At 33.4% G+C, this 22,879-nt stretch overlaps 1 protein-coding gene across 1 annotated transcript in view; it reads right to left on the bottom strand.

The window, feature by feature from the left end:
* The window catches only part of LOC148306311 (transmembrane protein 47), a 69,603-nt gene continuing 46,724 nt past the window's right edge, over positions 1–22,879 (bottom strand). The window contains exons 3-6 of the mRNA XM_088265233.1: positions 7,043–7,229; positions 5,761–5,910; positions 4,065–4,127; positions 1–3,114 (exon numbers count right to left, since the gene is read on the bottom strand). Of these exons, the coding sequence (XP_088121359.1) occupies positions 2,954–3,114; positions 4,065–4,127; positions 5,761–5,910; positions 7,043–7,229 (561 nt within the window). The 3' untranslated portion in view covers positions 1–2,953. The remainder of the gene's footprint in view (positions 3,115–4,064; positions 4,128–5,760; positions 5,911–7,042; positions 7,230–22,879) is intronic.

Below are 22,879 nucleotides of genomic sequence, written 5' to 3'. Positions count from 1 at the left end.
GAATGAAAAAAAAAGGAATGTGTATTGCTCAAATAAAAATGAAACAGTTCTCTAGAAACCATTGCTGTCAACACTTGAGTTGAAAACTCATAAAGGTTTTTTTGGCAGCAAGAGGGTTTGTAATCTGAAGCAAAATAAAAATTAAGTTGTACAGAAGGATAAAAGGTAATGTAAATATAAACAAAACAAGAAATAATAATAAAGTATCAGTTTACTAGAGCTGCCGAGTGACAATCCAATTTAGTTTTGAATAACTAAATTAGCAAACCATAACTGCAACTCCAGAAAACTCAAACTGAATTCACAAGATGGCAGATGATATATTATATTTTTGTTAATAACAGCTGTTTCTGGACATCATTTGAATGCATATTTCACTGATATGTGAAAACATCAAATAAGCCTGTATCGTGAATAAATTGCACAATTTTGTGCAAATTAAAATGATTACAGATAAATCGGACTCTTTTTATAATTGATTGAGCACATATCTAAATGTCTTGTGAATTAATTATATTATCTGGATATCTTCAGATGTCTTAATATTATTTTGAATATTTAACCGGATCCACGCGGCTCGCATAACCGTTTGTGTTTTTACAAGACATGCCCCATACGCGGCTGACATAAGCGTTTGTGTTTTCACTTTGCTCCAAGTTTCGAACCTCAGTTCAACTTGGAGGGATTTTTTCATGGTGTGGAACTTTGGATAAAATAATACGTCAATCTTCGGCCTTATGACATCTGTTGAAATATCTGACTAATAATTTGTAACATCACAAGGATAAATAAAACAACAGATCCCTGATTTTTCTTGCGGTCGGTAATTAGTCCGCGCCATAATCATGCCCTATATCTGTCTCACTCTCGACGCTACGCATCGCCAGTGGGTAAGAGTGACACACGATGCGTGCTTTGATTTATTTATGTTACGATCTAATTTGTTTATATTACGATATATTTCAAGAATAATGTGACACACGTGTATTATAGAGTACCAAAAAGGCACAATGAATCCCACCGAAAGTTTTTGTTCAGGAAAATAAATCGTTTCATAACTAAATACATGATAAAAGTAATAATTTAAAAAACGGCGAAATACAGCCGCGCACGAGCGTCTCTTAGGAACAAAGTTAACGCGTTTAAAAGGTTAAGACCATATAGTTAAAATTTACAATATAGATTATGTTGGAGCTTTATTCAATTTGCTAAAAAATCTTCTTCATCTTTTGAAGATGTGAAACAGCTATTATTAACAATATTATAATTTTTCAATGCGAAAAAATAATGCGAAATTTCTAAATGACGATAACAGCCCCCTGCCACAAAACATTCATTTATAAGTCGGAAATGAATGATGGTAATTTGACAAAACTAATTTGCAAGTACAGTAAGATTGTAATTTTACAAATTAAGAGAGTAAAATCATTACAACAATATCGGTTCATTATATCACACGAAGCCCGCTACGAGACTTTAAATACTGAGCTGAAAAAACAGGAATTTATTTCAATTTAAATCTTCTGATGCCTTTGAGATGTTCAATCGGACTATTGCACTAGTATTTGTAATGTTATTTATATGGACACTAGTTCTGTGCTTCAGGTTTACATATTTGACTATTATATTAAAATTTCAATTTAATACGGTGACCCAGGTGATTTATACCCGGCTCCTCATGTTTATTGGCCAAAGACGTTACCCACTATGTTTGAACAGAAAATAAATGTGATATAATGAATTAAATATGATACCTGGGAATATAAATTCAAAAGTGCTTTGAATGCAAATGATTTGATTTATTCCATTGCACACTATACACAAAATGTCATTGCAAACCAATATGTTAATGCGATATATGTATTTGACAGAAATGAAAATTGACATAACTGCAGTATGTAGTTGAAAAGATACAATAATTTGAAATTATTGTATCAAAATAACAACCTTCAATGTGGTAGAAGCCATTTTTAAAGGTTTCAAGATATATGTATTTGACAGAAATGAAAATTGACTGCAGTAGTTGAAAATATACAATAATTTGAAATTATTGTATCAAAATAACAACCAAGTGGTAGAAGCCATTATTAAAGGTTTCTAGGTGTCGAGTGTGCAATGAGTCAAATGTATAAGCAAGCATATATTTTGCATATATAAGCATATATATTTTGTTTGTTATTTTAACCATCAATTCCTTGGGCTAAATTACTTTCACACATGTTTAGCTTAATGTGCGAAGTTGTCGGTAAAACCACAAGTCAGCTGTTAACCAAAATTATGCAATGCATCAGTGCATACAGCTTGCCTGAACACTTTATTAACACACTTCAGACAGGAAAGGATTTCTACCCGTTCGGTCGATTGATGCTTAAGGACGGGAAGGGTATTTTTACCTTCTGCGCCGGCCTCATTTCAAAGGCAGAAAAGAAGGAATTATTCAATGTTTTTATATGAATATTATATGCCAAACTTTTGGTTGAGGTCTAAACTATATGTATAAAATTATCAAATCCCGTCGCCAGCCGTCTGAAATGTGTTAATGTAGGGTTTTAACCATTGGTAAACTATAACATACGAATATGGTAGACTAAATCATATTACTGGCAAAGCACATTTCCTAATATTTTATATGTTTATCCAACCATTTGGAAGACTACAATAATTCCGTAATAATTGAAGATTTTGGTTTAAAGCTTTTGACAGTAATTGTGGCTGCACTAGACTTGTGTTGAATGGCTGCTAAATTTCACCGACTCAAGACAGAATGAAGGTTAATTCTAGATATGTTTACAGCAGCGACTGTAATGTGTCCCAGATATGGTTGTAATGATTCGAGTCTCAGTTGGGGTCTAGTGGGTGAGCAGAGATGGGGGCTCAGGGGGAGCTAGAGGGAGGGGGCGGTGGGCGGGTGCGCGGCGCTCTAGGGCACGAGGTCGGGCAGGCGGCGGCGGCCCTAGGGGCCCCCGGGAGGCTGGCGCTCCACCTTGCGCTCCTTGTAGTAGATCTCCTCGCTCTCCTTGTCGCACAGCAGCAGGATCACGGCCCCGAACAGGAAGATGGCCGCGCCCCACCCCACGCCGTAAGCCCACCCAAACTCCCACACCGTGCGGTTGCCTGAGGACATAACACAATTATTATACTCAAATAAAAATAAACCTTGTGAATACCCAGACTTCCAAATTCTTATTCATCTGTTGAGATGTCAAAAAATATATAAAACAAGTATTCTCTCTTTTAATTTATACAAATAGAATATGAAATAGAGAATAAATAGTTATGTATTCTATATTTCTGGTCTAGGTTTAGATCGATACAAAATGTTTTCAATTCCAATTATAATCTGAATTTTGACATAAATTGAAAAGTTTTACTAAATTCTGGTCAACAGTGATTTTATACAAAACATTAAATGATTCGCAAAAGTTAAATACAATCATTTGGTTAATTTTCATTACGACTATTTTTTGCTTCTTTCTCATAATGTAATTTAATTTTTTGTTGATTTTTGAAAACATTTATTCAAATTCCTAATCATCAAATGTTTTACATGAAAAATTATTGAAGAGATGATTATTATATTTATCGAATTAAGCTAAAATTTTAATTATCCTTGTTTGAATTTGACATATTCAAACACCTGTTATAATATATTTTAAGAACTAAAATTTTAATTAAAAATGGATAGATATCACCACAAAGTGCCAAATCAATTAATGAAAATAAAAATTAGTATAGGGCAGCAAATTATTTACATCCTACAAGTATGTCAATATTACAAGGAAAAAGTATTGATAAACAATATCTAGGCCATTTATCAAAAAATGCTTACAATTGGTACAATTTCAAGAAATTTTTGTTGAAAAGTCAATAATTCTCTACATACAAAACATCAACAATGTTCTTTAGAAATAAAGTAAGTTTGTGAATAAGTAAATTACACAACAAAGTTCCAATTGTAATAAGTAACATTGGGCATTTGTATTTTCACAACAATATGAATACGAGATTGAATGATTGCAAAACATACAATGGATTTTATACAACAGTGATGAAAATGGGCTTACCGAGATTAAGTTCTGCAGCAAAGCACACTGGATAGATGACAAGTGCGACAAGAATGGAGATGACTGGAAATAAAAAGGGAATAGAATTAATACAGTACATGCCACATTTGTCAATTTCATACTCGAATGCAAACGCGTCAGCGATATGAAGGAGTCATTTTTGCATGTCCAATGCACCCACTATCATGTGAATTCAACAATGACACGTATCGCTCACTCCTTTCAAGAATGTCATAAATCAAAAATTGACAATTTTCAGTTGTGCATGTTTTCGGAATGCCCAGAAAATGTTCTCTATCCCAACAAAAGAGGCATATTTTTAACTTAATATTTACCCGCTACAGGGCAGAAAGTGTTGTTTTTGCATTTTGAAGAGAAGGTATTGTTTAATTATTTTTTAAAATATACTACTTCTTTTTCGAATGGAGATAAAACCTTTAGGTTTTACCTAAAAAGATCTGTTGTACAGTAAAAAGTTCAATAAGTTGCTTGATATTTATTTTTAATACATTGTATTATATTTTTAAACTTCAAAAACCTTCTCCTGAAAAATCAAGTTTTTTGATTTATGACGTTTTTGAAAGGAGTGAGCGATATAATAACAACAATTTACAAATCTTAAAAATATTAATATAGGGTGCTTTTTTTAGAGTTATAATATAAAAATTCAATTTCATACGATGCCGCCCAGAATCAATGCAGAGCGCTACAGAACCATGATTACTGACTTCTTCGTACCTCAGTTGAATGGCATTGATGTGACAGAGCTGTGGTTTCAGCAAGATAGCACAACATGCCACACGGTGGGTGCCACCATCAATATATTGCGGGAAATTTGAATTTGTTTACCTTTAAAAAACAACCTAAATGTACAAAAGTCAAAAAATTTACAATTTTGAAATTTCTCAACAATTTTTAAGAAAAAGTTGTATTTACTAAGTAAAATTAAAATTAAAAATGACTTAAAACGATTTTTTATTTTAAAAGGAATAACCCGCAAAGCGTTTTCGATGCTTGTCTGCAGGTAGAATAGTAAGGATAGGGAAGGTTAATGTGAAAAATACACTCAGACCAATTGAAAATAAATCTTTCTTGAATTCATTTTGCAATTGGCGGGAATCGAACCCGCGACTCCAGTTTTGCAGTCGAGCGTCTCCCCAACTACGCCACTGCGCCTGTCAATTGATGAAATTAGAAAATTTTCAACTGATCATTAGGGAAAAATTTCAATCAGCATCAATGCAAAACAATTACTTTTAATTTAATTACAAAAATGAGTATGTATCAGGATTTATACTGAACAAGTAAAAAAAGAAATAGATTTTGTACTGCCGGGAGAAATGTGGAAATATTTTTTTAACCTGTTAACCGGGCGGGACGCATAAATACGTCAAACGTAAACAATATCGGGTACGGGTAGGACATATGAATACGTCCTTGAAATATATGTTTATTATATTATATATATGGACGAATATTTTTCAAACAACAAAGGTATTATAACAACAAAGGTAGTCATCAATACATGTCTCGACATGAATTTAAGACACGGAGTGAATCAGTAGTCACGCCCGTTACAAGTTGCGTTATTGGACAGCGGACCGCCCGGTTAACAGGTTAAACTTGTAATGACGGCATGTGATTCTGATTCCAAGTAAACGGTGAGAGTGATAAAAGTAAGTAAATGATAACTCACGTGCGAGGGCCATGGCGAGAACGGCCATGCGGTAGTACTTGTACTTGGTGCGGTGCTCGGTGGCGTGCAGGCCCAGCGCCGTGAGCACTGAGCCCACCACGTCGGCCAACAGCGTCAGGATGCACAGCGCCGCCGCTGCCCGGATGTAGGCTGCGACCAAACACACACATTACAACTAGTCCTGACTTTACCACTCTTGCTTTGACACATCTGTGGCTTTATGAAGTAAGATAAAGGCCTAAGCATCCCGGAGCTTACAGCCTCGCATTTGGATAAAATAATAAATACAGCAGGACCTCTATAATCCGAACCCCCACTAATCCCAACACCTCTACAATCCGAACCCCCACTCATCCCTGACAAGTGGATATTCCCGTGCGCTTTAAAATTTCACAAAACATATTTTTTTTATTTGATAAAAATACCCTACAAATTCTCTGTACTGCAATTCGAACGCTCCACTAATCTGAACAGAGGGTAAATTTTCGGTGTTCGGATTAAAGAGGTCCTACTGTGCATACTTTCTAAACTAACTCAAATTTCCAAACTGACAGCCCCACAATCAGCTATACTTCCAAATTTATGAAATAAGAACTAGAGTCTGAAAAGAATCCTGGTGGATTCCTGCGTTGCTGTATATATGCAAGCGTATGCAAGTTTAAAAAATTAATACAAAATGGCTGTTCAATAATATGATGGAATGGTGAACATAACACAAAAATGTAAAGTGATCACTGCTGGCCCCAAGATGCTCTCACTTCCATCTACCTCCATAAGAACAATACATGTTTCATCTGAAATTGAGACACCTATAATATTGATATATAATCTGTAGGATGTCTGCTAGAATGAATAATAATAAATCTAGGTTATTTTTTTAATGGGAGTTGAATTTATTATTTACCTTGCTTATTATGTACAAGGTTTATAGATCATTGAGTGCATTTTTGTTTCTTCTAACTTAAAAAAATATGCTTCTTTAATCTATGTTGGGAACACGAGGAATAATCTAGTGTGGGCCAATCAGGAACATCTCAGCATTTCCTCATTGCTGGGAGAAAACCAAGTTAAACTACTCAGGAGAAGCCAGACTGTTGACAGTCATTAGCAGACCTTCCGTTCCACTAGAAGAAGGTTCGCCATTCTGTGTCCTAGCTTCGTTTATCCTGTATGATACTCGAAACATTTCCTTTTGAACTATCACGGATCCGATGTGGGATAGGTCCTCACCCAGTCTCCTCCAACGCGCAAAGGTTAGGCTAGAAGGCGGTTGGGTACTCACCCACATCCCTGGAGGGGTAGCAGCCCGGCAACTCCACCAGGTTGAAGGGCAGCGGCGTGGGAGCATTTTCCTTGACGCAGTGCGTGAACAGCCCCTGGCGCCAGCCCGTGGACATGAGCCAGTCCGCGCTGCTCAGCCCCAGGACCATCAGCACCACCACCAGCACGCCGCATATCAGCGCGATCACCTAGACAAACAAGACGACGCCCCTATTACTAATGCTGCAAATGCTTAATTTCATAATAATTACTTCTTTTTTCAAATATTTTAAAAGCATTATCAACTTTGTGATATGGTAATATAACACTCTCCTTTTCCATTTAAAGATTTGGCTTTAACCCTTAAATGCATACTGTTGCAATTCTGCAACAACAATTTCACATCAGTTGAAACATCCTTTAGTCGCCTGGAATTGTTATAATTCACTCTGTTATAATAATTCCATTATAACAATGCATATTCATCACACACCTAGGGTGTTACAATTAAGTCAGCCTTTTATAACTAGATGGCGCTGTGAGTACTTTCTTGACATTTAGTTAATGGTGTCACAAGATTTTTTTTTAATTAAAAAAATCATCCATTTAAGGGTTAAATTTATAGAACTCCATTTTAATTTATATATTAAATATTAAAATCAAACACTCATTTTTAGAGTCTGCTAAATTGTATTTTATTATTTAAAATACGAGTACATAAAAATAGAAATAGTGATAAATGTTCCGCCTTGTTATGGCATATTCGATCTACAAGTAGTTATGCAGGGTAATATAATATAACATGTTATGTCATTTTCAAACTACAAGTAGTTTGAAAATGTCACAAAAAGACGAAATAATTGTTGCATAATTTATTTTCATATGTTTTTAATGATAAAAATACAATTTAGTAGACTCTAAAAATCAGTGTTTGATTTTGATATTTAATATAACTCTCTCCTCATCATTCATCATTCACTTAATGACCCACATGCATAATCTCGTAATAATTTGTATTTTAAACATTTTTACAGTATTTAACTTTTTTGTATTTTAAATGCATTATTAGCTTTGTGGTATAGTAATATAACACTCTCCTTATCATTTATCATTCACTAATGGTGCAAATGCTTTATCTCATTATGCATTTGCATAGCATAATTACTTTTTTTCATATTTTACTGGCATTATTTACTTTATGGTATGTGGTAATATAACAATCTCTTTATCTTTCATCATTCATGTAAAACGTCCAATTTGAAGTGTAAAACCTGTATAAAAAGAAATTATACTCTTTCAGCCAGAGATTTATCAGCAACTAAAATGCATTACTGGAGTTATAAATCTCAACATTACTACCTTTAATAAAAGTTGAAACATTCTGAGAGCGGTGGTATTCAGCCGAGCCCACCTAAATAGTTGAGAATGTTGCGATAATGCAGCTTCAGTCTCACGGGGAAAAGTTACCCCGAGGCATTTGGTAAAATGCATTCCCAGATACAACAAGAAGGCAACAACAGCCTTTGAATGCGGGAACTAATTCCGAGCAGCATCTTTTATTCATCGCGGTTTCTATCTTTTGTTAAGTCGAGTTTCAATTTTCAGCTGCTCAGTTTTCATTGAATGTGAATCTGCATTCTGGGAATCTGGATGCATAACTTCAAAGAAACTAACTGAATAAAGCAACTGGGACTTGTTATCTAACAACGAAAATGCTACACTCAAACTTTGAACACTTTAAATATTCATTTTGCTAATGTATATGTTTTTGTTGTGAAAGTTATAATAAACGTACAATTTTATGTGATTAGTTATGAATTTCATGAATTCTACATCAAATCACTTTTTGTAAATCTTTAATTTACCAGGTAGTATAAAATATCAACTAATTTAAGATTTTAAAAAAAAATGGTGCTATGGTGGTGAAGGGTGGTATTGTTTGCATGCTGTAATAGTGATTGTCCTGACGAAGAGACGGGTACGTCTCAAAACCGGTAGACATAAAAATTTCGGTGAGTGGTTATATACTAACATTTTTAACATTTTTGTAAAAAAATAAATAAGTAAAAAAAATGTTTTGATGTAGAATTCATGAAATTCATAACTAGTCACATAAAATCGTACACTTATTATAACTTTTACAACACCAGGTAGAATAAAATATCAACTAATTTAATAAAATTTTTATTTCTATTAAAAAATTTAAGTTTTGAAAATGTAAGTCAATAATATCCTTAAGATTTTTTTTTATTCGGTAGTCTCTTTGTGGTAATATTCATCCATTTTTTATTTGAGTTTTACTTGGTAAATACCACTATCAAATAGTGGTATTTAACGAGTAAAACAAAAAATAACAAATTTTATCAATCGTCTCTTTAAAAAAAATTGGGTATTGTTAAAGATACCGTTTTTAAAAAAATCGATGTCATAGTTAAATAAAAAAAAACATATAATCTCGCAAATGAAATAAGTTTTGAATTTTTTTTGAAAATTCCATCTTACTCTTAGAGGTAGGCCGAGGGGAACAGAACGCCACACCACTCTGTCTTAACAAACAATCTTCACCTCTTCTACATTCATGCAACTCCTCATACATACCCGCCGATTATACCGTCTTCGGAACTGACGACTTTCAAGCATTTGAAATACTTGGTCATGCCAAGTTTAAATAGAGGTATTTTTTATATGGAGACGCGCGTATTTGATGTATAATAATAATTGGTGGCATTATCCAAGTAAATATTTGATTCGATAGATATTACCACAAAGTGAAAGCGGAATTAACCAATGACGATATTTAAAATATTTGAAAAGGTCAATAAATAATATACTAGGTATGTAAATGAGAAAAAGATAACATATAATAAGAGAAATCGACTGAATATGTGTATTAGGTACCTACCGGGAGAAAAAAATGCCGTCACAACTCATTTGTTTTAATGTTACAAGTATTGTCACATTGTCAGATATATAATAATAAATATTTATTAGTATAAAGTCTGAGTAAACAGAAAAAGTCGTAAAATTCATGTAACTACGTAACATGTCGGGTTGTGGTCCCGTGGTTAGTGTAGCGTACTCAAAGTCAGAGTTTCTTGGTTCAAAACTCACTCTACCACAATTTGATATCTATTTTTCACAATGAGCCGCTAGTCTCCCGAAATAGTACGAAATTGAATTATTTGTGTACATAATAAAAAAAATTAAAAAAACACAGTGGATTTGCAGTCTAAATGCGATCTCTCAGACGAGTGTGCGGCAAAAAGATGTATGATAGATGTTCGAATGGTGATATAAGGTAATAATGCAAGGCTGAGATAAGCATTATTGACTAAATTACGAGTGTTGAGATGGTTGGGGCAAGTGAATCTGACGAGTGAAGAAAGAACAGTAAAACAAATTTACGCGGCGAATATGGTTGGTAACAGAAGCAGAGGAAGTCCGAGGAAAACTTGTCATGATCAAGTATATCAAATACTTGCAAGTGGTCAGGTCAGGAGTCGCCATAATCGGCGGGTGTGTATGAGAAGATGCGTGAATGTGGAAGAGCCGAAGATTGTTAGCAAAGACAGATTGGTGTAGCTTCTTATTTTCTCTGCCTATCCCTGCAGAGAAGCGTCGTGTTGGTTAGTTAGTTAATTAGTTACAATAAAAAACTAATAAAAGAATTTAAATAATCGAAATATAGTAGGCACAGTTAAATCGTGTCCATGAAATACGCAAATAAGAACATATGGGCAATATAATTCTCAGTAACCGTTACTGTATGTATTTTTTTTTAAATTGATCAATAAATTGCAATTATTTCAAGCATAAATTGCGAAAATTCATTCGAAAACTCCATCCGGTGTAAATTCGACGGCGGATTATTTATAACCCGAAGAAAATTACTGTAAATAATATTTTAAAATTATCTATACTCTTGAGCCAGAGATTCTCGGTTCGAACCCACTCTACCACAATTTGATTCCTATTTCTAATAATGAGCCGCTTAAGCTCACAGAAATAGTATGAAATTGAAGTATTTTTGTAAATTAAAAAAAAAAAACACAAATATTTCTCTTTTGTAAAAAAAAGAAATATAGATTGGTGTGGCGTTCTATTCTCTCCGCCTACCCCCGCGGGGAACGGCATGTAGACAGAGAGTTAGTTTTTTTTTATAATTTGATAAATAAATCAGTGTAAACAGGTTTTCTCGTCACGAGAAAATATAAAATACGAAAGTAAACAGTGAGCCCGTGATTAAATCGAGAAAGTGATACTCAGTAAATAAGAGACAGCGAAGAATCGGGCAGAAAATTGATTCAGAATCGACACTACATTGTATTACTATGCGGTAACGGAGTATTTCTTGACATGTTGATTTTAAAAAATAACCAAAAAGAAACTACAGTAAAAAAACGGCCTCTATTTTTTTAATTACCTAACGTCCAAGTGACTCTGAAATCTAGCTAAGGCTTATGCAACACCGCTTATGACCCTTGATTTTGTCAATCTGTTTAACACGTAAGTACACTACACACCATAAAAGAAAGAAGAAAAAGAACTATGATCGATAAGGTCGACGAACGGATTACATTTACCTCATAAACTCTGTTTACGGCGTACAAAATGCAAAAGACCCCAGGAGATTAAAAATGGCGTTAATCTTATTGTTAACGCTGTGAATACGGAATTATTAGAGCGACTTTTTAAAGAACATTATCAGGAATTATATACACGACACACGACAAACAAAACGTGTGTTCCACACTCGTAAAAAAACTTGTAAAATGGTATTATAGTATAAAATAACAGACTCACTAGAGAAAAGTAAAACGTGTAAATCAAAGAGGATCGTATTTTACGTAAAATGGGTTTAAAATTATATCCTTATGTGTAATTATTTTTGTACTAGAATAATCTAAGTAGTTTACTGTTACTTTCCACTATTTCATAATTCCTTTTCTCAATATTATTAATATTTAATGCATTTACTTTGCGGTTAGTCATTTTTACTTGTTTATTTTTTTACAAAAATTTTAGTAATATTAGTATGTAAGCACTCACCGAGATTTTAATGTCTACCGGTTACGAGACGTACCCGTCTCTTCGTCAGGACAATCACTACCACAGCATGCTAACAATACTACCATAGCACAATTTACACACTTAGTACTATGGTAGTTAAGGGAAGGAATAAAAATCTCGGTGAGTGGTTACATACTAATATTACTGACATTTTTGTAAAAAAAATAAGTAAAATTCCTTTTCTTTCTTCCTTTTAGTATTTTTCTTATATTTTTCTATGACTTACTCTTTAACTTTAATAAACCAAAGGATTAATTTTAAGTCTACTAATTACTATACCTAATAAATATTATTTAATATTCAGTTATAAACGAAGTTTGTAAAACTGTGTTAAAAAATAAGAGAGTCCAATAATAAATAAAAATATATTATATTGTATATTAGAGAGGTATAGATATCGCTCACTCCTTTCAAGAACGTCATAAATCAAAGATCGTCAATTTTCAGTTGTGCATGTTTTCGGAATGCCCAGAACATGTGCTATATCCCAGCAAAAGAGGCATATTTTTAACTTAATATTTACCCGCTACAGAGCAGAAAATGTTGATTTTGCATTTTGAAGAAAAGATATTGTTTAATTATTTTTTTAAATATACTAAATATTTTTCAAATGGAGAAAAAACCTCCGGGTTTTACCTAAAAAGACTGTTCCACAGTAAAAAGATCAATAAGTGGCTTGATATTTATTTTTAATACATTGTGCTATATTTTTAAACTTTAAAAACGTTCTCCTGAATAATCTAGTTTTTTATTATTTATGACGTTCTTGAAAGGAGTGAGCGATATATCAAAATTTAAAGTCTTAAAATAGATCTATCTCAGAATGATATGTTTTCGACTTTCCACCTTTTTCCCCTGCGGTCTTTATCTGTCTGCCGGTATTGCGGCGAACAATGGGTGTGAATAATAACACGTGCAATATGTGCTACGTATGAATGTACAGCCACACTCCTTTGTGATGTGCGGGTTCGCGAAGTGGCCGCGGGTCGCAGAACCACGCAGAGACACGGGTGAGGAAACGCAACTGAGCCCGTACAATGGAATGATACAAGATTACTGAAGTCATTTTCTGCAAAGAAAATGACGTCAATTGTCGGCACAACGTTAAAATTACAGACAAATTAACGGAAATTCCCCTCAGGGGACACATTCTACTCCTATAAAATATCCGGAGCGCAGGACTGACACCTTGCTTTCATATGATTTCAAGATGAGTTTCATTTGAAATAAAGTCGGCTCATAAATTTCATCGAATCTATTAGAACTTCGAAAAAGATGAAGTAATAAACATAGAACTAATGAATTCATTTACAGATTTAGAAAAATCAAATAAAAAATATCTGAAAAGGAGAAAAATCTATTTACGACCAAAATTTTGGAAAACGTTTTTCTCCATTAAATTTTTCGACTAGAATAGCAAATAAAAGTTTTTTTTATTAATTGATTTCGTAGTCACTTTGTGGTAATATCTATTCAGTTTTCATTTACGTTTTATTGTACTCGTTTCCTTATTTTATTTAAAGAGGCTTTAGTCGTCTTATTGTTAATTATAAGTTTGTTATTATTTATATTTTTATGAATTTCTTTGTTTGAAAACGATTGTAACATTTCGTATAAATAATTTTTGAAAATGTGTTTTGAAAATGATGCGGAATGCATCGAGACACGCGTAACAATAGATTTTAAGATACAGTGATCTCACCTAGTATAACTTTAATTATAAAATAAAAGTTTTTTCATAAAAGTTTTTTCATTGAAGTTTTTTTAGTAGTTGAGAAAGCCCTTATGCGGAAGTATGGCCGTGTCAGTTTTCACAGGCACTACGATTTTCTTACGTAGTAAAAATGAAATAAATCAAAGACGTACGAGAGCCGTCGATAAACTTTTCATCGCGTGAATTTTCCTCGGCGTCCAAGTTCCAACGTGCACCCCTGTCGTGTCGTAAAAAAAAACAATGTTTTCCGTCGACTCGCAGAACGCGAGCGTTAAACTTCCCTCCGGCATATTGTAATATCTGCTAAGCATACACGGGGTAACTCCTGTTTTAAAGATGGGTAGATACTTTATCGTCTTGGATTTGGTTTCTGCAGACGTTTTTCAAAATGTCGGTTATGTCAATAAGTGGCTTGATATTTATTTTTAATATATTTTATTATATACTTAAACTTTAAAAACGATCACCTGAAAAATCAAGTTTCTTGATATATGACGTTGTTGAAAGGAGTGACCGATATAACATATCACTCACTCCTTTAAGAACGTCATAAATCAAAAAACTTGATTTTTCAGGAGAACATTTTTAAAGTTTAAAATTATAACATATATTATGTATTAAAAATAAATATCAAGCCACTTATTGAACTTTTTACTGTGCAACAGATCTTTTTAGGTAAACTCTGAAGGTTTTTTCTCCATTTGAAAAATATTTAGATTATTTAAAAAAATTATTAAACAATACCTTTTATTAAAAATGTAAAAACATTTTCTGCCCTGTAACGGGTAAATATTAAGTTAAAAGTATGTCTCTTTTGCTAGGATATAGGACATTTTCTGGGCATTCCGAAAATACGCACAACTGAAAATTTACGATTCTTGATTTATGACGTTCTTGAAAGGAGTGAGCGATATAACATATAACCATTAGCACCATTGCATCGGGATGACTCATCCACTATGTAGCTCCGAGGCAGATGCCCCCTCCGCGCTTAAGGCGGCGGAATAACGAAACCCGAACACGGCAGACGGAATACTATCAACGCACAAAATGACATGTCAGGAGTCGAGGACCTGTTCAGACAATAAAGGGAATTGCAAACCTTGGGGGTGCCGCCCGAGACGGTAGACTCCTAAACTAAAGGGGGAGTACCTACGCGACATTATATCCTTTATGTGCCTAGTCTGGCAATAAACAGCGTCTTTGTAGATCCACAAACCTGTAAGTCGATTTTAGCCATTTTCATTTTTCCATTTGAAAATTATGACTTTTTTTACGTATCTTTTGAAGGCATATAGGGATGTATAAATATGTTTACAATATTTTGAATGTGTTCAAATTCTAGATTTGCAACACTTAGGAGTTATTTATATAAAAAAAATATTTATTGATATTTCTACATGAATGTTTCTGCTAAAAAAACTTACGAATTTCAAGACGCCGAATAAGTGAGTAGGATACAGAAGATCTTTACAATGTAAGCACAAATATAATCTGAGAAGTATATTAATATAATCTGGAGTAGTGTGGTTGTCAATCATGGGTAAAATGATGAATGTTACACAGTGTATAAATTAATATCATCTGGAATTGGAGTAGTGTGGTTGTCAATCGTAGGTAAAATGATTAATGTTACATAGTGTTTAAATTAAAATAGTGTGGAATTTGAGAAGTGCGGTTGTCAATCATGGGTAAAATGATGAATGTTACACAGTGTATAAAGTGGTCATTATAAAATACAACCATAACTCAGTTTCATCCACATTTATTTTTGGTACTTTTCTCCAGTGTGTTTATGTACATATCGATCCCCGAAGATGACAAGGCTCTTGTCGAAACCGGTTATAGATAAGTATAAAAAATAAAAGTAATTAAAAACAAAGCTTTAGATATATGTATTTTAAAGTTTTATAAAGTATGCCACGAAATATCTTCAAAAAACATTCAAGAAAATACAAAGCGGTCACTTAATCTAGCCAATGGCAGGTCTTAAGCCCTGTAAATACCCAGACATTCATGTTCATATTAAATGAAAAAAATCAAAGATCACGCGTTTTGAATATCTTAAAATTAAATATACCGAAGTATTCCTTAGTGTAATTATAAAAAAATATAAAAATATGGATGATATTGCTTAAATGGTTATCAAGTTATTGAGTGAAATTTTGTCTTAGGGGGATGTGAAATCCCTTTTTTAGGTCCGTAGATAAACAAATTAACATACAACATTACCATAAGCAAGGTGACTTTATTTTTTTCTATGAGATTGATGATTTCGACATACGAGGTTGTAGACTGGCAACGACAGTACACGTTGAATATATTCATACGTTCAGTATACGAACGCGTACTATCCATGCAGCCTTAAAAGTTAATATCCAAAACACACGTAGGCACCCCTCGCAATAAAAAGAAAAAGGTTTTAGCTTAACTCGGTTTCGAATAAATATACCATTATTTTTACAATTAGATTTTCCATGCGAGATTTTCAATGCTAAAAACAAATAAGGATGGGAGTTTGAATAATATACAGGAATTGTAATAGCTGATACAGACATTTACTTACTAAAGTAATTTTATTTATATATTTGAAATATAAATTTATAAAACTAGCTATGTAACTGTCACGCCGCTTTCTTCAGAGTAGGCAGAGAGAATAGAACACCACATTCAAGTTTTTGAAATACTTGATCATGCCAAGTTTTTCTCCATCTTCCTTTGCTTCTATTTTCAATTACATTCGCGTCATGAACATACATTTATACATACATACATATATATATATATATATATATATATATATATATAAATATATATATATATATATATATATATATATATATATATATATATATATATATATATATATATATATATATATATATATAAATAAATATATATATATATATATATATATATATATATATATATATATATATATATATATATATATAATATATATATATATATATATATATATATATATATATTTATATAATAATAATAATAATAAACCCTTATCCGCACCCCAATGGTGCATAGGGCACTGCGTCATATAAACGCAGTGTTATCTTGATCGATTACACATGAAGGAAGATGATCAGCCCTCCGCTTCAGGTACCAGTCCAGGGTAATATTGAATAAATATTACAGTGAAAAAATCACTAAAAAATTATTTTACCCCACTTGGGAATCGAACCCGGGACCTCCAGAACGGTAGCCGAGCGTGCTGACCATTACACTACGGAGGCGGATATATATATATATATATATATATATATATATATATATATATATATATATATATATATATATATATATATATATATATATATATATATATATATATATATATATACATATATATACTTATTATGTGTGTGTACATCGTACTGCTTACACAATTACATGCTTAAAGTTGGTATTACTGCGGTCACATGAACGAAATTTGACTTTGATGGTGTCATTTTCATCGCTACTGTGTCCGACAATTTAATAAATATTTCATCAAGAGCGGATTTCGGATTATAAAGAAAAGATCACTTGGCGAAATAAACAAGAAACCAAGTTTCGCCGAGTGGACGACAGCACGCATAGAGAATAAAGAATGATTACAAGAAGAGGAGAAGTTTTGATTTGTTTTAAAGCGTGTAGGAAAAGTTCGGTATTCTTTTCTGCGTGAATTCGTCTCAATGGGATGAAAGGATAGCCGAAGAAGTTGAGCAATAAGAGAATGTCGTCACAGAATAAAAGCACTTACAACTTTTTAACAAGCTGCCGAAGCAAATTGTCGATAAATTCTTTTAGAGCCGCAACTACTGGTGTGAAAGAGATTAGATGAATAATACCGTTTCAACGCACTATTGATTGAGAATAAATATTAAGAGTTTTTTTTTTAATTACCTAACGTCCAAGTGACTCTGAAATCTAGCTACGGCTTATGCAACACCGTTTATCATGTCCCTACTCAGGCTTCAACTTTATAAGTTTCATAGCCTATGCCTACGTGTGAGTGGATTTACTCTTTATGTTTAAAGTTACTATAATTTCACGTAATTCATGAGTGAAAATTTTAGGCAAAAACACTCAAAAAATATTAAGATTGAAAAAGCACTCATATTTATTTGACCCCCCCCCCCTAGGAATCGAACCCGGGACATCCAGTACGGTAGCCGATCGCCCTGACCATTACACTACGGAGGCAGACGCTTCTTTTTTTACTCTAATATTTATTCAATATAACCCTGGACTGGCACCTGAAGCGGAGGGCTGACCACCTTTCCTACATGTGTTAACAACGATCAAGATAACACTGCGTTTATATGGTGCAGTGCCCCATGCACCATTGTGTGACGTTGAGGGATTGAAAATAAAGATATCGAGAGCCTATATCTTCTTACTCTTATACGCACCCAATGGTGCATAGGGCACTGCATCATATCGACGCAGTGTTATCTAAATTGTTAACTGCGCGAATAGGTGTATTTCAAATACTTGAAAGTGGTCGGGTCAGGAGTCGGAATAATCGGGGTGTATATATGAGGAGATGCATGAACGGGGAAGAGGCGAAGATTGTTTGCAAAGACTGATTGGTGTGCCATTCTATTCTCTCTGCCTACCCCTACGGGAAGCGGCGTGAATTAGTTTTGTCATTTGACATTTAGCCGAAAATAAAATACATACCATCGATGTTAATCGGTTTATAACAATGAAAAGAAATAGATTCATTTGTTGAGATACAATATAAATAAATAAATAAATAAAATATTATATAATGAGAGTATACCTTTTTATTGCTCCAATGGTTACACGTTTTTTCTTCTGAATTCATCCGGCAGTCACTTTGTGGTAATGTCTGTCCATTTTTAATTTAAGTTTCACTTGGTAAACACCACTATTGCCATAAATAAAAAATAGTGATATTTGTCAAGTAAGACTTATATTTAAAAAATAAAAAGTAACTGCCCGCCGCAAGATTTGTCAACCTAGGTCCCTCTGGTGTCCTATGTGCTGTTTGCAAGCGAAAATGCATGAAAAAAGCCTGTGCAATACTACGAGTTAATGCATAATGGAATTCCGTCAATAAAAATGTTAATGTAATAATAATGTACTAGTTCTCTCTCGTTTCCCATGTGCTCTGTTTGCGAGTAGAAATGCATAAAAGAAGCCCGTGTAATACAACAAGTTAATACACAATGTAATTCTGTTAGAAAAAAGGTTAATGTAATAATCATTAATGAAGTAGGTCCCTCTGATGTCCTCCTATGTGCTCTGTTTGCAAGCGAAAAAGCATGAAAGAAGCCTGTGTAAAACAGCGAGTCAATGCATATAGCACCCCGTCAGTAAAAACGTTAATATAATAATAATGTACTAGTTCTCTCTAGTGTCCTATGTGCTCTGTTTGCAAGTAGAAATGCATAAAATATGCCCGTATAATACAACAACTTAATACACAATGTAATTCCGTTAGTAAAAACGTAATAATCGTAATAACGTTAGTAAAAACGTAAAAATGTAATAATCATTAATGAAGTAGGTCCCTCTGATGTCCTATGTGCTCTGTTTGCAAGCGAAAAAGCATGAAAAAAGCCTGTGTAATACAACGAATTAATACATATGGAACCCCGTCAGTAAAAACGTTAATATAATGATTATGTACTAGGTCCCTCAGGTGTCCTGTGTGCTCTGTTTGCAAGTGAAAATACATAAAAGAAGCCTGTGTCATACAAGTTAAATTCCGTCAGGAAAAACGTCAGTGTCGGGCTGTGATCCCGTGGGTAATGTCGCGGACTCTTGAGTCAGAGTTTCTCGGTTCGAATCCACTCTACCACAATTTGATACCTATTTCTAATAATGAGCCGATTAGGCTCACAGAAATAGTATGACATTGAAGTATTTAAAATAATAATAATAATAAAAATAGCAATAATTAAAATAATAAAAATTAAAAACACAAAGACTCACTTTAAAAAATAATAATAATAAGGTACCTCTAGTGCCCTATGTGCTCTGTTGGCAAGTAGAAATGCATAAAAGAAGCCCGTGTAATACAACAAGTTAATACATAATGGAATCCCGTCAGTAAAAACGTTAATGTAATAATAATGTGTTGTGTGTTTTGGAGAACGTTCCAATATACGTTAAAAGGGGAAAACTATATTCACGACTCAATTCGTGCGAGGGTAAATTTAAATGTCTCCTTTCCAGTCGATGGCTCAATTTTACACGTGACACGAGCCGTCCCCCCGCACGTGTAATGTAAAGGGATGAAAGTGTCTGGCTGTGGGAGGGGGATGAAAATCAATAGCGACCCCCCCCCCACCCCGCCGCTCGTTGCCACGAGAAACAAGATACTGCCTCCCTCTCGTTCTGGAGCCGTTACACTTTGAGAGCTTTTTATTTTATTTTTATACGAATCCTGGATATCGCCCCATCTTTTAATGACTCATAATGCGATCCGTGATACTAAAATATTGTACTAAAATATATAATGCACCAACTTGATGAAATTCTAGATGACAGCTTCATTTTATACTTAAATATTGTATAATACATTGACTTGATGAATTGTGAGATGATGGCTTAATTTTATACTAAAATATTGTAAAATACATTAATTTAATGAATTTTAGAGATGACAGCTTCATTTTAACCTAAAATAATGGATACTACACCAACTTGATGAATTTCGAGATGGCAGTTTTATTTTGTATTAAAATATTGTATAATATGCCAACTCAATGGATTTCGAGATGACAGCTTCATTTTAAACTAAAAAATTGTATAATACATAACTTGATTATATCGATATGACGGTTTTATTTTGTACAAAAATTCTATATAAGACACCAACTTGATGAAATTCTAGATGACAGGTTCATTTTATACTTAAATATTGTACAATACACCGACTTGATGAATTGTGAGATGATTTTATTTTATACAAAAATATTGTAAAATACATTAATTTAATGAATCTCGAGATGACAGCTTCATTTTAACCTAAAATATTGAATACCACACCAACTTGATGGATTTCGAGATGACAGCTTTATTTTCCACTAAAATTTTGTATAATACACCAACTCGATGAATTTCGAGATGTCAGCTTCATTTTAATACAATGTGTTATTTGGGTTACATTTTTTTGACATCTCAACATAGATGAAGAAGAATATGGAAGTCTGGTTGTTTACAGGGCTTATGACCTATCATACGCTGGTTAAACGATCACTTTGTACGCTACGTTAATATTCACCATAACCACACTACCATTTTATCCGCGAATGACAACCACACTACTCATTTTTTTGAAATTAATCTCATGTCACTTCATGGTTGAGTTTGCAGCATTTATAATTGATTTGAGAAAGCGTTTCATTTGTTAAGATCGTGAAAACGTAAAACCCGCAAAGCTTTTATTTGGAAGGTCTGCAAGCAGATAGGTTAGTAAGGATAGGTAAGGTAGATATAAAAAAAAATGTATGTCAAAACACCCAGACCTATTTAAAATTAATATTTCTTAATTTTTTTATACTCGGTAATATATTTTAACTAACGAAACTAATTTAAACGTAAACATATGGATTATTTAGATTTAGAAGTAAGTAACAATTTCAAGTAATATTACTTTTAGGTTGTATTTGTGATTTTCGCGATCTTATCACTTAACAATATGTAAGCGAATAAACAAAATAGTTTTACGGTGTACTTTACAAAGAAAAGCACTCGAAAGTTGTTAACAAAATGATTCCGAATGGAAGTTATAAAACTTTAATGTATTGTAATATAATAGTAGAGTTTCGGAGATAACGAGATAACTTTATCTCCTGTATAATTTCCCTTGTTTAGGGGAACTCCCCACACGGCCGCGTACTCCCAAAGTTTCAGTCAATCCACAAGACCAAAGTCGCTTCTAGTTACCCTGTACCTACCTATTACCTCAGTGGTTCTTAATCTGGGTTCGATCGAACCCCAGGGGTTCGGCGAGTCGGTCCTCAGGGTTCGACGGAGGTCTCAACGTTTTGGTGTAAACAAATGTGGAGGTCCTCACCAGAACGTTACATTTCCATTATAAATGATTTTAAGTAATCAGGAATTCTAGCTTGTAAAATTGTTACGTTTTGGTACGATTTAATGATTTCATATGGGTTTAACACAGGATTGGTAACGTTTTGTCGCAACTAAATTAAGATTTCGATAGAATACAAAAAACTTAATATATTTGCATTTAAAAGAATTTTGTGCAATATTGAAAATGTAACTTTTTGGTGAGGATCTCCACAAATGATAACGTACCCTGTTATTGCTAAGAAAACTCTGGAGATTTTCATACCGTTTGTTACAACATATCTTTGCGAGCAATCTTTTTCGAGGAAGCTGGATAAAAAACGAAGAAAAGGAACTTTGTTGCGAAAATTACATGAGAGTGGAACTTGCTAAGGTATAGCCGCGCATTTCTGAACTGGTATCTGAAAGGCAGCAGCAGAAGTCACACTGATTTGCAGTAAATATTCATTGTTTAAACACTCTCCTTATCACTCATCATTCACTTTGTGTAATACCACTTTAATAAACACTAATGCGTGACTACCGGTTCCTGAATAATCATTCCTGAGAATGATAAGGAACGTATTATACTACCATACCACAAAGTTAACAATGCTTTTAAAATACAAAATATATTCATTGTTTTGGTTTTTTTATATGTGAAAATCATGTTTTAATGGTTTTGTTCATTATGTGCACCTATGTATAAAATATGTACATTTATGTATTTTATTTTTCCAATTAAGGGTTCGGAGAGCGCACATATAAAACTGGTAGGGTTCGGTACCTCCAACGCGGTTAAGTACCACTGCATTAGCTGGTCCGAACTCTGTGATCACATCCTATCGATCCGGTACAAATATTAGGAGAGAGCACGCAACAAACAGTTTGGAAAGCAAACGCCGACAATATTCGCATGTGTGAGCTTTATAAACTATAAACCAAACATGTCCGCTGTGGGGGTTATCGGCGGGCCGATATGGAAGTTGTATTATTATGCCGGCTCTGCGTTCTAACCCAAATTCC

This window comes from Brachycentrus maculatus, unplaced genomic scaffold (assembly GCF_059751285.1).
Source record: "Brachycentrus maculatus isolate JH-2025_06_01 unplaced genomic scaffold, ASM5975128v1 h1tg000244l, whole genome shotgun sequence".
NCBI classification, from domain to species: Eukaryota; Metazoa; Arthropoda; class Insecta; order Trichoptera; family Brachycentridae; genus Brachycentrus; species Brachycentrus maculatus.
Note: the sequence above shows the minus strand (reverse complement) of the source record. Positions and strands in the feature narration are given on the sequence as shown.